Source organism: Cervus canadensis, chromosome 29 (genome assembly GCF_019320065.1).
Source record: "Cervus canadensis isolate Bull #8, Minnesota chromosome 29, ASM1932006v1, whole genome shotgun sequence".
Lineage (NCBI taxonomy): Eukaryota > Metazoa > Chordata > Mammalia > Artiodactyla > Cervidae > Cervus > Cervus canadensis.
The window spans coordinates 2,968,180-2,981,452 of NC_057414.1; the positions used below are offsets into that span (position 1 = coordinate 2,968,180).

Consider the following 13,273-nt stretch of genomic DNA (forward strand, 5'->3'; position numbering starts at 1 on the left):
CCATTTAAAGTAGCTTGTTTAAAGGTATAGAGCCACGTGAGGCTAAGGGCTATGTACTTGGCAGCCCAAGGCAACGCCGAGCTGGGTGCCTGAGGGTTTTAACTCCTTGTGCGGAAGCCAAGGGCCTTCTCCCCCAAATGCCGGGGCTGTAAGAAGGTCCACTGATCCCTAAACGCTGAGCCCGCTTTGTGCGTTCCCTTTCTCAAGAGAGGGAGGCTCGGAGAGCATCCCGAGCTTCCTTTATAATCAGCGCGGAGGCACGCGCACGCGGCTGCGCGGCGCCCGCGGGGAAGCCCCGCACGGCGCGCAGAGGTTTGGGGACTCGCCTTCCAGGGCGCACCCGCTTCTGCGCTCTCGCGGCCGCCGACGCGGTCCAGCCATTGGCGAGAGGGGAATAACGGCCCCGCAGCGTCTCGCCCCGCCTGCCCCGCAGCGGGGCCGCGTAGCCAGCGGCTCCCGGCGCAGCACAGGTGGGCTGGAGAAGCGGGGTGGACCGAGGCGCGCCATCGAGCGGACTCGGAGGTTTGAGGACCCTCCTCGCCGCGCAGTTGCCGCTGCTTCTCTGCGGGGATGGAGGCGGGCGAGGCGCGGGCTGCCGCCCGCACCGGATCTGCTTCCTGAGCTTGCTTTCGCTTCGCCCCGGCTCGCCCAGGCCTGAGCCCCGCCGCCGAGCCTCGAGAGCCGCGCGGGTGGCCGCGGGGGAGGGGGGCGCCTGAGCCCCTGCGGGACCCCCGCCCTCTCCCCGCGCACGCGTCCCCGGCGCGCGCGGGTCCTGGCCGGCCCGAAGGCCCCCCTGACCTTGCTGTCTCCCCGTGCCAGGTCTGCGCCAGGACCATGGGCGCCGCGCTGGGCACCGGCGCGCGGCTGACTCTCCGGCCCGGCCGGGCCTGCGGCGCTGTCCGGAGCTGGGCGCCCCCCGCGCCCGCCCGAGGCTGCCACTCCAAGGCCCGCCCGGTGCGCCCTGTGCCGCTGAAGAAGCGGGGGTACGATGTCACCAGGAACCCGCATCTCAACAAGGTAACCGGCCGGGAGGGTAGGAGGGCCCACGCCGCTCTCCCAGGGCTGGCGGGATGGGCGCCCCGCCCCCGGGGCCCCGGGAGGATCCTCCCAGACGCCCTTCCAGGGGAAGCTTGGTGTAACTCGGTTTGGCTTTTTAGCGCCCCACTTCTGCTTGGAAAGAGGTCACCAATAATGCGGGAGCCTGATTTCTTCACGAACAAATATAGACTAGGTTGAGATCCTCATAGCCATTCGGATTTGGAGTCAGATCTTGCCTTGATGCTTGCTGATTCTGTTGATTTGGGGCAGTTCATTGAACCTCTGGCCGTCCAAGTTTCCTTATCTGTAAAAGCGATACAGTTGGGTTGGGAGTGTTGTGAGATTAAAGAGAAAACAGAGATAATGTTCTTAGCACAGTCCCTGACACCCAATGAGAACAAATATCAGCTAAGGTTATAATTACTCTGAGAAAAAGATTTTTAATTTGAGCCAGGACAGGAAAGTCTAGAATTATGGAACATTCAGACCTTGGAAAGGCCTCAGAGAACCTAATTCAAACCCCTCCCTTTACAAATGAGAAAACAAGGCAAAAGAAACTTGACCAAGGTCACCAGCTAGTTAGCTCTGACTCTGCCACTGAAATCTGGGTCTGGATCTCCGGCGCTTGGGTCAAATTCAGCCCACTGCTGACACAGTGCTTAAGGCACACACATTTGTTTCTGGGAGTGGAGTTTAGTATCATTGATGTTAAAATCGAGAGACCTGGGTTTAAGGCCTGTCACCCAAAATGCCTCATATTAACTTAGGCCTCTCATTTGATTTCTCTGAGGTTCAACTTTCTCCTGCTTAAAGTAGATGTTATGATAGACCCACCATCCCTACCACATTCAGCTATTGTGACAATGAGATGAATTACTGAATTTGATTTTGACAGTATATAAAGTGCTTGGTAAAGAAGCAGTTACTGCAAGATAAAATTCTTTATAAGTTCCTTGAATCAGGATTGTGAAATTCAAGTGAGGAAATAGTTGTGGAAAAGGTGTTTTTGAGAAATAGGAACAATTATCTAGATGCTAAGTGTTGTTTCCTGCAGAATTAATAGAAGAAGCTAAGAAAGAAAATTTCACTCTCAACCTCCACCCATCACATCACACCATGATCCCTGCTACCCCCCTCCAAGAAACCCTAAATCCTTTGCGTATTACTACTTTGGGATAGGTAAGGTGTTTTATGAATTATGGCTTACTTTCTTGGCAGGTGTTAGGAAGCTCAAACTAGCCTAGCGAATAAACCCTCTGTAACGAAAGGTCCAGAGGAAGAAAGCACTGCAGGCAAGTTTGACTCAGCAGTCCAGACCGCATCCTTACAGATGCAGGTTCTCCGGCTGCCTGCCTGGCTCTTGGCTCTTGCTTGTCAGCTGCATCTTCAGATTCCATCCCGGAGAGTCTCTCACCCCATTGCTGCCACAGGCCCCCATCTCCTGTTCTCACATCACACCATCCAGAGATGGAAAGGCACTGGCTTCTGGTAGCTCCTGTAGACGAGAAAGGACACTTTCTCTGAAGGCTCAGGAACAGAGTCTTTCTGTCCCATGGACTCTAATTGGACTTCCTTCTACTCTCAAACCTATTACTATGACTTAAGTCAGTCAGCATTCACCCCTGAATTTAAAGATGGAGTTTAGGTTAGGGGTACCCATACCAGCTGGTTTAGAATAACACCCAACCCCACCCCAAGTAAATCTGTGTATTGTCATCCGAGGGAGAAAGGGTAGATGCTGGAAAGCAAGATAATAAATTCCCACTACTGACTCCAGTTGTTTTAACAATAATAGCTTTGGAAGGACTAGTGTATTCGAATTAGCACTTAATTTTTATGAATAGTTTAAAAAAAAAATGAAAGAAGGACTTGAATGTCTTTTTTTAGCCTTTAGGTTTATGGTTTCCTGAAGGCATTCTTGCCCTTGTCCTTTGTCCCTGATGTAAATTTTTTTTTCCTCCTAAGTAGGATAAATGGGACATTATCCATAAATCTAGGGACCTGACCTTTTCATGATGTTAAAAGAGTTTTTGTATATCCTTGAAGTCAGCTGATGCTAGTCTGGGCTGAGAAGAGTGTCTAGGGTGATGCTGAGAGAGCCTGTGGCCTCCCCCACTTGCCCTTGGGGAGGGAAGGGAGACAGTGGCGGAAGCAACCCTGCCTGGGCACTGCCCCGCATTTCCTCCTGGGGAGCGACCTTCTCGCTGTCCTGCTGACGTCCAGCGCTCAGGCAGTCTCCAGGGAAGGCTTGAAAGCTTGGCACTTTCCATCAGCCAGATGGGGAGACTTGCTGAGTTCAACAGAACCACTGAGGTTATCACTAAGAAAACAGGGGAAGGGTGGCTTCGAAAGGGAGACATCCATAGTGGGTGGCCCTGCGGTGGATTTCTTTTCTGCTAGACTCGGAGCTCCTCCAGGGCAGGGACCAAGCTTCCTGCGCTTGTGGCTGGCACTGGGCAGTCCCTGAAGGCTGTAACGAGGGCGTAACCATGAAGACTAACATTACGTTCTTGGAACATGTGCACTGGTTTTGCCTCCTGCGTTTGTGGGCGAGGCATTTAAGCTGAAGCTTGAGGGCAGAGGGTCATCAGGAGATGGAATTCTCCTAGAGAAGAGCTACTAAACAGGGCGGGCATCACTGCCATTGTGCAGTCACAGGGTCTGGCCCCAGCAATGTTGTAATCTCGCCCTCTGATCTGTGATGCCTCTCATTAGCCCCTCTGCCGATGTCACACCACTGCTGTGAGGATCCTGGGAGAGTCCTGTGAAATCACTTTGGAAAACTGTGAGGCACTAAATATTAGGTGATCATTTTGACAAGTCCCAGAATCAGGGTGGGAGGTTCCCTTAGATATGACCTAGCCTGAAATTGTTCAAACTTCCAGTCACAACCTATGAAACATGGAATTATCTTGTGGATCTAACCAGCTTTTTTTTTTTTTTTTAATTTCAAAGAAATGGGTTACAATACAATTAAGAAATAGTAAATGTATTAAAATTTAATAAACATAAGTATTATACCAAGTCACCATGTGAAATGCCAACTTTCGCTGTGGACTGTCATTTTAAAATGACAACCGTTATAAAAACTGTTGTTTTCATCCAGCCTCTTATTTTCAGGTGAAGAGACAGGGTGAGAAAGTCAAGCGATTTCTCACTTGAAAGAAAGCCACAGAGATTGTCAGTGGTTGCAGAGGTGGGCAGAAGCAGCCCACATTCTGATTTTCAGTCTGCTGAATCACAATGACAGTTCTCATTCACATCAGTTCTGACCGACTTAGACATATTCATGATGATAGCAATTGAAACTAGATGATTCTGAGTTCCCTACAGGGGTCTAGATCTTCTGAATGATTCACCAATACTCCAATTTCTATTTCTTTTTTTAAAACAACAATATTGTGCCTTTCTTCTGAAATTTACATAATGACTTCTCCTGCTATCCATGTAGATGATTGTGGCAACAGAGTGACTCTTTGGTTACACATTACAGAATATCAGCAACCTTTTCCCTACATGAAACGGGAAATGATCAAGCCCATTTTATAGGCTGTCTTCATAGGGGGAGTCACCTCCATCCTGTTCATGTGGCAAGTGAGCCCCCGCAGCATTGCTGCCTCAGCTTACCTCCGGCCTCTTGGGAAGGGCTGTGCTGTTCCCATGCCCCACCCTAGACTCGAGCCCCCACCCATTTGTCTTCTCACCCCTTGTGTTTCCTTTTGGTGCTGAGCGTCATGGCTGGTGGTGTGACTTCCACCCTAGACCCCGAGCACCTTGAGGACAGACACTGTCTTGTCACACGATACTCTACATCTGACTTGACATGCTCAATAAATATTTGCTCTTTGGACGATCTCAGTCGAGCCCTAACCCCTTTCCTCTCAGCTTTATGAGCCTTAATGTTACTGCTTTACGGTTAGCCCAGTGCTCTCGTTGCCTGGAGACATGTTTACAAGCAGCCCGTTGGGAGGAAATCCACCTACTTGATTTTGATCTTCCCAGACTTCAGCACATTTCACTGCAGGGGTGTGATATTTCCCAGGCTGGGTCAACCACCTCCTTTGACCCACGTGTCAACAATGATTTTTATCATATGCTTCCACTGAACCTTCACCTGCTTCTCTGCAGTTTTTTTCTTTGTGTTTGCTTATAATAGCTTTATGAACGATAGCCCAAGTCTGGAAACAACCCAGATGTGCATTAAACCAGTGAATGGCTAAGCAATTTACAGTACACCCGTCTAATGGAATGCTCCATAGCCGTGGTGGGAAGGGGGGTCAACTGTTGATTCTCTGCTTTTTTTTTTTTTTGATCTCTTGAGCTTGATGAATGAATGAAAGAATGAATGAAGGGTGCTTGGTCCAGTCACTGATAATGGACCAGTGCACTTCATGCAGTGGGCCCTCCAAACTGCAGGGCATGGGGACCGCCTTTCTACGTGGACTACATGCATTTAGACTGGTGGGTGTGGAAGCCCTGGGGGGCTGTGCTGCGGTGCTGGGCGCACAGGTTTCAGCTCCATCCCTGCTGCATGCAGTGGTGACTTCTTAGACTCCTGAAATGATCAAGCCCATTTATAGGCTATCTTCATAGGTGGAATCACCTCCGTCCTGTTCACGTGGCGAGTGAGCCCCGCAGCCTTGCTGCCTCTGACACAGCTAGGCTGTGCCTGTGAATGAAGGATGTTTTTGTTCCCTGCCAGTTTAGAACTTGATCTTGCCTCCTTTGGGTTGGGGGGGAGTCTGTCATCACACACTTGCCTCATTGATCAATCAGGAGGTGATGATTGGGAGAATTTGAGGTTTCTTGGAGATGCTGTTTTCTGTTCCAAAGGCGGATGACATAATATGTCTTCTTGAGACCTCTGCTTCTGATGTGATGTTGGGTTGGGCTTCTTTGATAAATATGAGGACCTCCTGTTCTCTCACTTCCTTAATATTTTCTTTAACTCAACATCCTTTTTCTTTTTACTCGCTTACCAATTTAGTCTTATGCTAACTAAGCAATATATCCACACAGTCACATGTTGATGTGCTAGTTATGCATGAAAAGAAATGCATAACTATTAAAAAAAAAAGCAATGCATTATTAAGTAAACATCAGTTCCATGAGCAGCAGTTTGTTCTGGACATGCACCTCCTGTGCAGTGACTCAGAGCATTGAAGCTCAAGTCCTGTTCAGATATTTTAAGAACAAACGAGCAGAGGCGGGTTGGAATGAAATCCTTCCCTGTCAAATACTGTCCTGGCTTCCTGGGATTGATAACATTTGGTGTTAGGGCTTTGTGCTTGAAACAACTAAAAGAACTTACATTCATTAGGCTAAAAGTTAGGCAACTTTTACAAAGCAATCCCCTGACTCAGAGGCTTAAACAAGATAAAAGCCTCTTTCGCTCATAAACAAGTCTGGGTGGGCAGTGAGCAGGTTGATACACGGCTTGATTTTGTTGCTCTGCTGTCCTCAGTGTGCATCTTCCATTTCATGGTCCGGGATGGTTGCTCTCGTCTCTGTCATTCATTCTATACAGAAGCAAATGTGCAAGGGAATTAGCAGAATTTGGATGTTGCAAATATCACTTTCATTCACATCCAATTGGCCAGAGTTGGTCATAGCTGCAGGGGAACCAGGGAAACACAATCTTTAGCTGGGCACCCATATATCCTGCTAGAAATTCTACACCACTAAGGAAAGAATGAGTGGATATTAGGGAAAGGGCTACAAAATGCTTATCTGAGATTTTAACTTGATTTACTGACAGTTTTATCCCACCCTTTAAAATCCATCAGTTTCTCTACATCTCCTCTACCAGCAGCCTTGTTCATACCTTCATCATCTTGTGTCTAGATTAGGCAGAAGCCTTCTCATGGGTCTCCAACTTCTAGTCCTGCTCCTTTCAATCTCCTCCTCTGTGTCTGTTAACCATGCTTTGAGAGGCTAAAACCTTGCACACGTCCTTGGCCACTCTCTTTCAGGCCCTGTGTCCAATTCACCGGGTAGCCCTGCTCCTCTTGTCTCCAGACCACATGTGGAATCCGGCCTCTGCTCACACCACAGGTCTCCCACTGAACTAAGGCACTGCCATTTCTCAGCTGGATGATTACAGAGCCCCCTAGATGGTTCAGTTCAATCAGCTCAGTTGCTCAGGCGTGTCTGACTCTTTGTGACCCCGTTGACTGCAGCACACCAGGCCTCCCTGTCCATCACCAGCTCCTGGAGCCTACTCAAACTCATGTCCATCTCATTGGTGATGCCAGCCAACCATCTCATCCTCTGTCATCCCCTTCTCCTGCCTTCAATCTTTCCCAGCATCAGGGTCTTTTCCAATGAGTCAACTCTTCGCATGAGGTAGCCAAAGTATTGGAGTTTAAGCTTCAGCATCAATCCTTCCAATGAATATTCAGGACTGATTTCCTTTAGGATGGACTGGTTGGATCTTCTTGCAGTCCAAGGGACTCTCAAGAGTCTTCTCCAACACCACAGTTCAAAAGCATCAATTCTTTGTGCTCAGCTTTCTTTATAGTCCAACTCTCACATCCATAAGTGACTACTGGAAAAACCATAGCATTTGGTAAGGTAATGTCTCTGCTTTTTAACATGCTGTCTAGATTGGTTATAGCTTTTCTTCCAAGGAGCAAGCGTCTTAATTTCATGGCTGCAGTCACCATCTGCAGTGATTTTGGAGCCCCCAAAACTAAAGTCTCTCATGGTTTCCATTGTTTCCCCATCTATTTGCCATGAAATGATGGGACCGGATGCCATGATCTTAGTTTTCTGAATGTTGAGTTTTAAACCAACGTTTTCACTCTCCCCTTTCACTTTCATCAAGAGGCTCTTTAGTTCTTCTTCGCTTTCTGCCATAAGGGTGGTGTCATCTGCGTATCTGAGGATACCCTAGCTGGTATTATTCCGTTTCTCTTGTTTATCTTCCCCACAACAGCCAGTGTGATCCTTTTAAGACAAAGTTTGATCACATCACTCCTCTGCTCAAAACTCTGCAGAGTCAAAGTTCTTACCATGTCCTGCATGATTTGACCCTCTCTGACCTCTTTTCCTACATTTCAGTCTCACTGTCCAAATCAAGCAGGCCTCAGATACTCCAAGCATGCTCCTACTTGGGCTCTTTGCCCTGGCTCTTTCTCTTCTAAAACAAACAGCCCCTGCATAGCCACGTGGTTAACTCCCTCACCTTCTTCAAGGCTTCTCACTTTCTCAGTGAGACCTACTCAGACCACCCCATGGGAAGCTGTAAACAGTCCTTTCAACTTTCTTGGTCCCCTTCACATGATCTACTTTTCCTCCATAGTATGTGGAGGGAAAACCCAGCTTCAGTCAGCATCTCCAGCTTCCTAGAGCTCCCACCCTGGAAGGCCCTGTCTCTGCTCTGAACTTCTCTGAGCCCCCCATGCTGCAGCCTCCCTGCTGAAGACAAGGCTTACCATATTATGGACCGCCACCCCTCCCATCCACAGGTTGAAGCCTTACCACTAAATGTGATGGTGTTTGATGGTCGGGCCTTTGGGAGGTAATTAGATCACAAGAGTGGAGCCCTCATGATGGGATTAGTGCTTTTATAAAAAAAAAAAACAGAAGGGAACCCCTGCTCCCTTTCTGCCATGTGACAGTAAGGCAAGAAAATGGCCATCTGCAAGCCAGGAGGATGGTCCTCAGCAGGAACTGACTCAGCTACACCTTGGTCTTAAACTTGGTCTTTGCTGTGAGAAGTAAATTTCTGTTGTGTAAGGCACCATTTTCATACTGTTCATGGAGTCCTCAAGTCAAGAATCCTGAAGTGGTTTGCCATTCCCTTCTCCAGTGGACCAGGTTTTGTCAGGCCCTAATCAGCAGGGACATGCCCTTCAGCCACTCAGCATAGCTGGATGATGTGCCTGGCTGTCCCACTGCTGGTCCTCATTAAGTGTTTAAACCTTCACCAGCCATTGGGTATCAGTCAGCATGAGGCTAGGGGTTGAGACAAAGGCCCTGCTGGAGTGGCTGGGCAGGGGATATGGGGAAGGCTGGAGCTGATGTTGGAGGACACCCAGGAGTGGAGGGCACCCCAGCCTCACCACTGCTGTTGGCTGCCCTGGGGCCCCACTGATGCTGAAGTTCTAGTACTTTGGCCACCTGATGCGAAGAGCTGACTCACTGGAAAAGGCCTGATGCTGGGAAAGATTGAGGGCAGGAGGAGAAGGGGGTGACAGAGGATGAGATGGTTGGATGGCATCACTGACTCAATGGACATGAGTTTGAGCAAGCTCTGGGAGATGGTGATGGACAGAGAAGTCTGGCGTGGAAAGAGTCGGACATGACTTAGCGACTGAACAGCAACAGCGAAGCCACTTTGTTTATGGTGTTTTGTTGCAGCATCCCAGATGGACTAACATCATACCAGGAACTGCTGTGTACCTCAGGGGTCAGGGAACCAAGGAAGTGTGGGATGGGATGCCAGAAGCTCAGGGAGAAGGTTTGCTACTCCTGGAAAAACAAATCTAATGCTCAGAAAGTCTTTTCTTATAAATGTGCTGTTATAAATAGTTGAATTGTCCTCCAAAGATAGTAAATTATGTGTTAGATTAGCATTTGATCATTATGAAGATTTCAGAAGTGTTGACTTATGTTTATGAATGGTTAATTAAAAATGCAAAATACTAAGTGGAATCTATACCCAGGTGCATTACTGTAAAAAGATGTAGCTCTGTAAAAAGACTTGGAACTAAATTTGTAAAAGTGATAATGTTAGGGCAATGGAATTATGGGAGATTATTTCTTCTTTATATAATTTTCTTTAGTGGCCGATTGTCTTTTCAATTTTAGGCTACAGTTTCTGTTGGAAATTGAGTTTCTAGAGCCATGTAAATAACATTTGGACCAACTTTTGGAAGTTGACCTATCTGTAACACAAGGGTGGCATTTTAATCCTATAGAAATCTGTGTCTGTGTGTGTTAGTCACTCAGTCGTGTCTTACTCTTTGCAACCCCAGGGACTGAAGCCTGTCAGGCCCCTCTGTCCATGGAATTCTCCAGGCAAGAGTACTGGAGTGGGTTGCCATTCCTTTCTCAAGAGGATCTTTCCAAGCCAGGGATCAAACCTGGGTCTCCCACACTGCAGGCAGATTCTCTACCGTCTGAGCCACCAGGGAAGCCCAGAAATCCCTCCCAGATGGTCCTATTTCAAGGTTTGCTTGCGTGTATAATCAGTTATCTTCTAGAGGCAATATGTTTAGATTCATGTAATAAAATGTTAACATAGGAACCTGCCACATGTTCTAAAAGCAGTTGTAAACAACAGTAGCTACAGTCTATAAGCAGCGGCGCTGGGGGCAGAGCCCACACAGAAATACATGTTGTCTGGCTCAGACTCTGACCAAATGGTGTCAAAGTCCATCTAAATCTGAACTCTCTATATAGAGTTTCCGTGGACACTTTTTCAGGGTTCATTTCCAACCTCTGTTTCTAGTGTCTCTTGATCCACTTGGGCCTTTGGAGACTCGGGATTATGACTTTATTTTAGTTTGCATTGGTGTCATTTCTACCAAAGATTTCTTTCATCATCTATTCTCTTCTTTCCAAATGCCAGTCTTATAGTGAGAGACTGTGGAGGGGCCTTTTGATTCTTGTGGCTATTGCAAGGGGTCACTGGTATGCAGCACTTTTGTTTACAAAGATGTGGTTATAGTCAGCTTCCAGACCTTCACTTTGATGTGTAGAAAGTACATTGGGAAATCCTTTGGGGTGGTGGCCCACTGCCTCTCTGATGCAGAGCACAAAAGTTGCTCTATGATTGTGTGATGAAAATCTGAGGGATAGCCTATGATTGGGGGTGCCAGGGTCAGCGGTTAAAAGCACGCATTCATTATGTACCCAGACGGTTGCCTGGCAGCCTGGTGAAAACAGAGTTCCTACCAAAAGGACACAGTAGAAAGTAAAATGTACTCAGTCATTTGAGGAGAGGGAGTTTTGGTGGAAAGATCATCAGCCTTTGAGGAAGCTGAATAAGAGAAAATCAAAGCTGCAGTTGCTTTTAAAAGTGATATTGAAAGCCAGAGGGACCGTAGGGGATAGAGTTGAATGATTAGCAACTTGAGATTATTATTATTTTTTTTAAGCGTTTTGTCTGGATTCTGTATCATTGTTTGGGAGTGGTCTACAAAGCCCATAGCATAATGGTCCTGGAACACACTCCCCTGTGGTGTGGAGCTCTGGAAGAAGCAGACCCTACTGGATCCTTTAGTTTGCCTTGGTCTTTCAGAAAACAGTAGGAGGAGCCAGCATCCCACAAGGCGGCATCCTCTGTTTTGTTGAGCTGTGCAGTGACTTTTCCATGAGACAAAGGCTGCTGAGTTCCCTCACGACTTCAGTGGCGCTGGTCTTCATTCACAGTAGATGGTTCCCACCCCTTCTTTCTCTGGCTTCTGAAGGGAGTGTTGAAGATTCAACATAGATTCATATTATACTGAATTTCTTTCAATAGTAGAATGCCTTGTGGAAGGCACTCAAGTCATAATGAGAAGAGCTAGGATTTTTTTTGATATACAGCGTGCCAGGGGTTATATTGAGTCATTTAATTTTGTTGTTGTTATTTAGTCGCTAAGTTGCATCTGACTCTTTGTGACCCCATGGACAGCAGCCTACCAGGCTCCTCCGTCCTTCACTGTCTCCTGGAGTCTGCTCAAATTCATGTCCATTGAGTCAGTGATGCTATCTGACCATCATTCTATGCCCCGCCCTTCTCCTTTTGCCTTCAGTCTTTCCTAGCATCAGGGTCTTTTCCAGTGAGTCAGCTCTTCGTGTCAGGTGGCCAGAGCATTGGAGCTTCAGCTTCATCATCAGTCCTTCCAATGAATATTCAGGGTTGATTTCCTTTAGGATTGACTCTTTTGATCTTGCTGTCCAAAGGACTCTCAGGAGTCTTCTCCAGCACCACAATTCAAAAGCATCAACTCTTTGGCGCTCAGCCTTCTTTATGGTCCAGCTCTTACATGCATACATGGCTACTGGGAAAACCATAGAACTGACTCTACCAGGCGGTCTGGCAAGGCACTCCCTGCCGAGGCCCTCTGATGGGCTGTGCTCATTCCTCCTGGCTCTGTCAGAATCAGAATCTCGGAGGGAATTTTAAAGATCGTTGGATGCCTTCTTGTCACCCTCTAAATTTGTGTGATTCTCCCAAGACTCATTTGTTTATTTATTAAATTTATTCATTAAAGACTTGCTGAGTCCCTATTGTATTTTAGGCAGTGGAACCTCAGTGGCGAACACACTTGCCTTCAGGTAGCTTATGTGTAAGAGGGGTGGGGGTAGGCAGCAGTTTGTAAGCAGACAGTTTCAGTTCAGAAGGTCGGTGTGATGAGAAGCATGTGTTCTAGTGCTGTGGGAGCTTGGGAGAGGGGAGCAAACACTTCCTCTGGCTGCACTGTCAGAATCGCCACTGTGAAGAGGAGGAGTTGGCAGATGAAGATAGTGGAGGAGAAGCTGTCTAGATCAAAGCATGTGAGAGAAGCCTTTCTCCCTGAAAAGAGCCACCTTTTGTGGTTGAATGTGCAGAAATCGAGCAGTAGACCCATACTTTATGAGGGGCCCCATTTTCAGAGAAAGAAATCATTTTATGGAACCTCTAATTCTACAAGTAGAGTTAATGATTTATCTCCAGGACTGTGACGTGCCCTTTGATTTTGCTTTTTCCCTCACTTTTGTGTTGTTCAGCCCCTGGGAGCACCATTCACATTGGGTTCATTTATCAAATATTTGACATACTTCAGCTCAGCTCGCAAGGGCTGCCTCGGACTTGCTGCCTTCCTTGATAATGACCCATGCAAGTGACTCGTTCACCCTGCACGTTCCTCTGAGGTTTAGCTTATACAGTCCTGGCTGTTTCCTACATTGTGTGTGTGTGTGTGTGTGTGTGTGTGTGTGTGTGTATGCTCAGCCGTGTCCAACTCTTTTCCACCCCATGGACTGTAGTCCACCAGGCTCCTCTGTCAATGGAATTTTCCAGGGAAAAATGCTGGAGTGGGTTGCCATTTCCTGCTCCAGGAGATCTTCCCAACCCAGGGATCGAAGCCATGTCTCTGGCATTGGCAGGCGGGTTCTTTACCACTGAGCCACCAGGGAAGTCCTTCTATATTGGGCCTCAGCAAACACTTACAGTGCATGTGTCTGCCTCCATCTGGATGTTATCCTCAGAGCCAGGACCCCGTCTTCAGCACTGCGTGGCCAGCACGATGCCTTCTTCATA

General features: G+C 47.7%; 1 protein-coding gene across 3 annotated transcripts in view; it reads left to right on the top strand.

Moving 5' to 3' along the window:
- The first annotated feature begins 288 nt into the window (after nucleotides 1–288).
- The window catches only part of ME3 (malic enzyme 3), a 219,841-nt gene continuing 206,856 nt past the window's right edge, over nucleotides 289–13,273 (top strand). The window contains exons 1-2 of one of the 3 annotated variants that reach the window (XM_043451455.1): nucleotides 289–522; nucleotides 820–1,017. In XM_043451455.1, coding sequence (XP_043307390.1) covers nucleotides 835–1,017 — 183 coding nt within the window. In that variant the 5' untranslated portion in view covers nucleotides 289–522; nucleotides 820–834. The remainder of the gene's footprint in view (nucleotides 523–819; nucleotides 1,018–13,273) is intronic. The other 2 variants (XM_043451452.1, XM_043451453.1) reach the window with 2 other exon arrangements.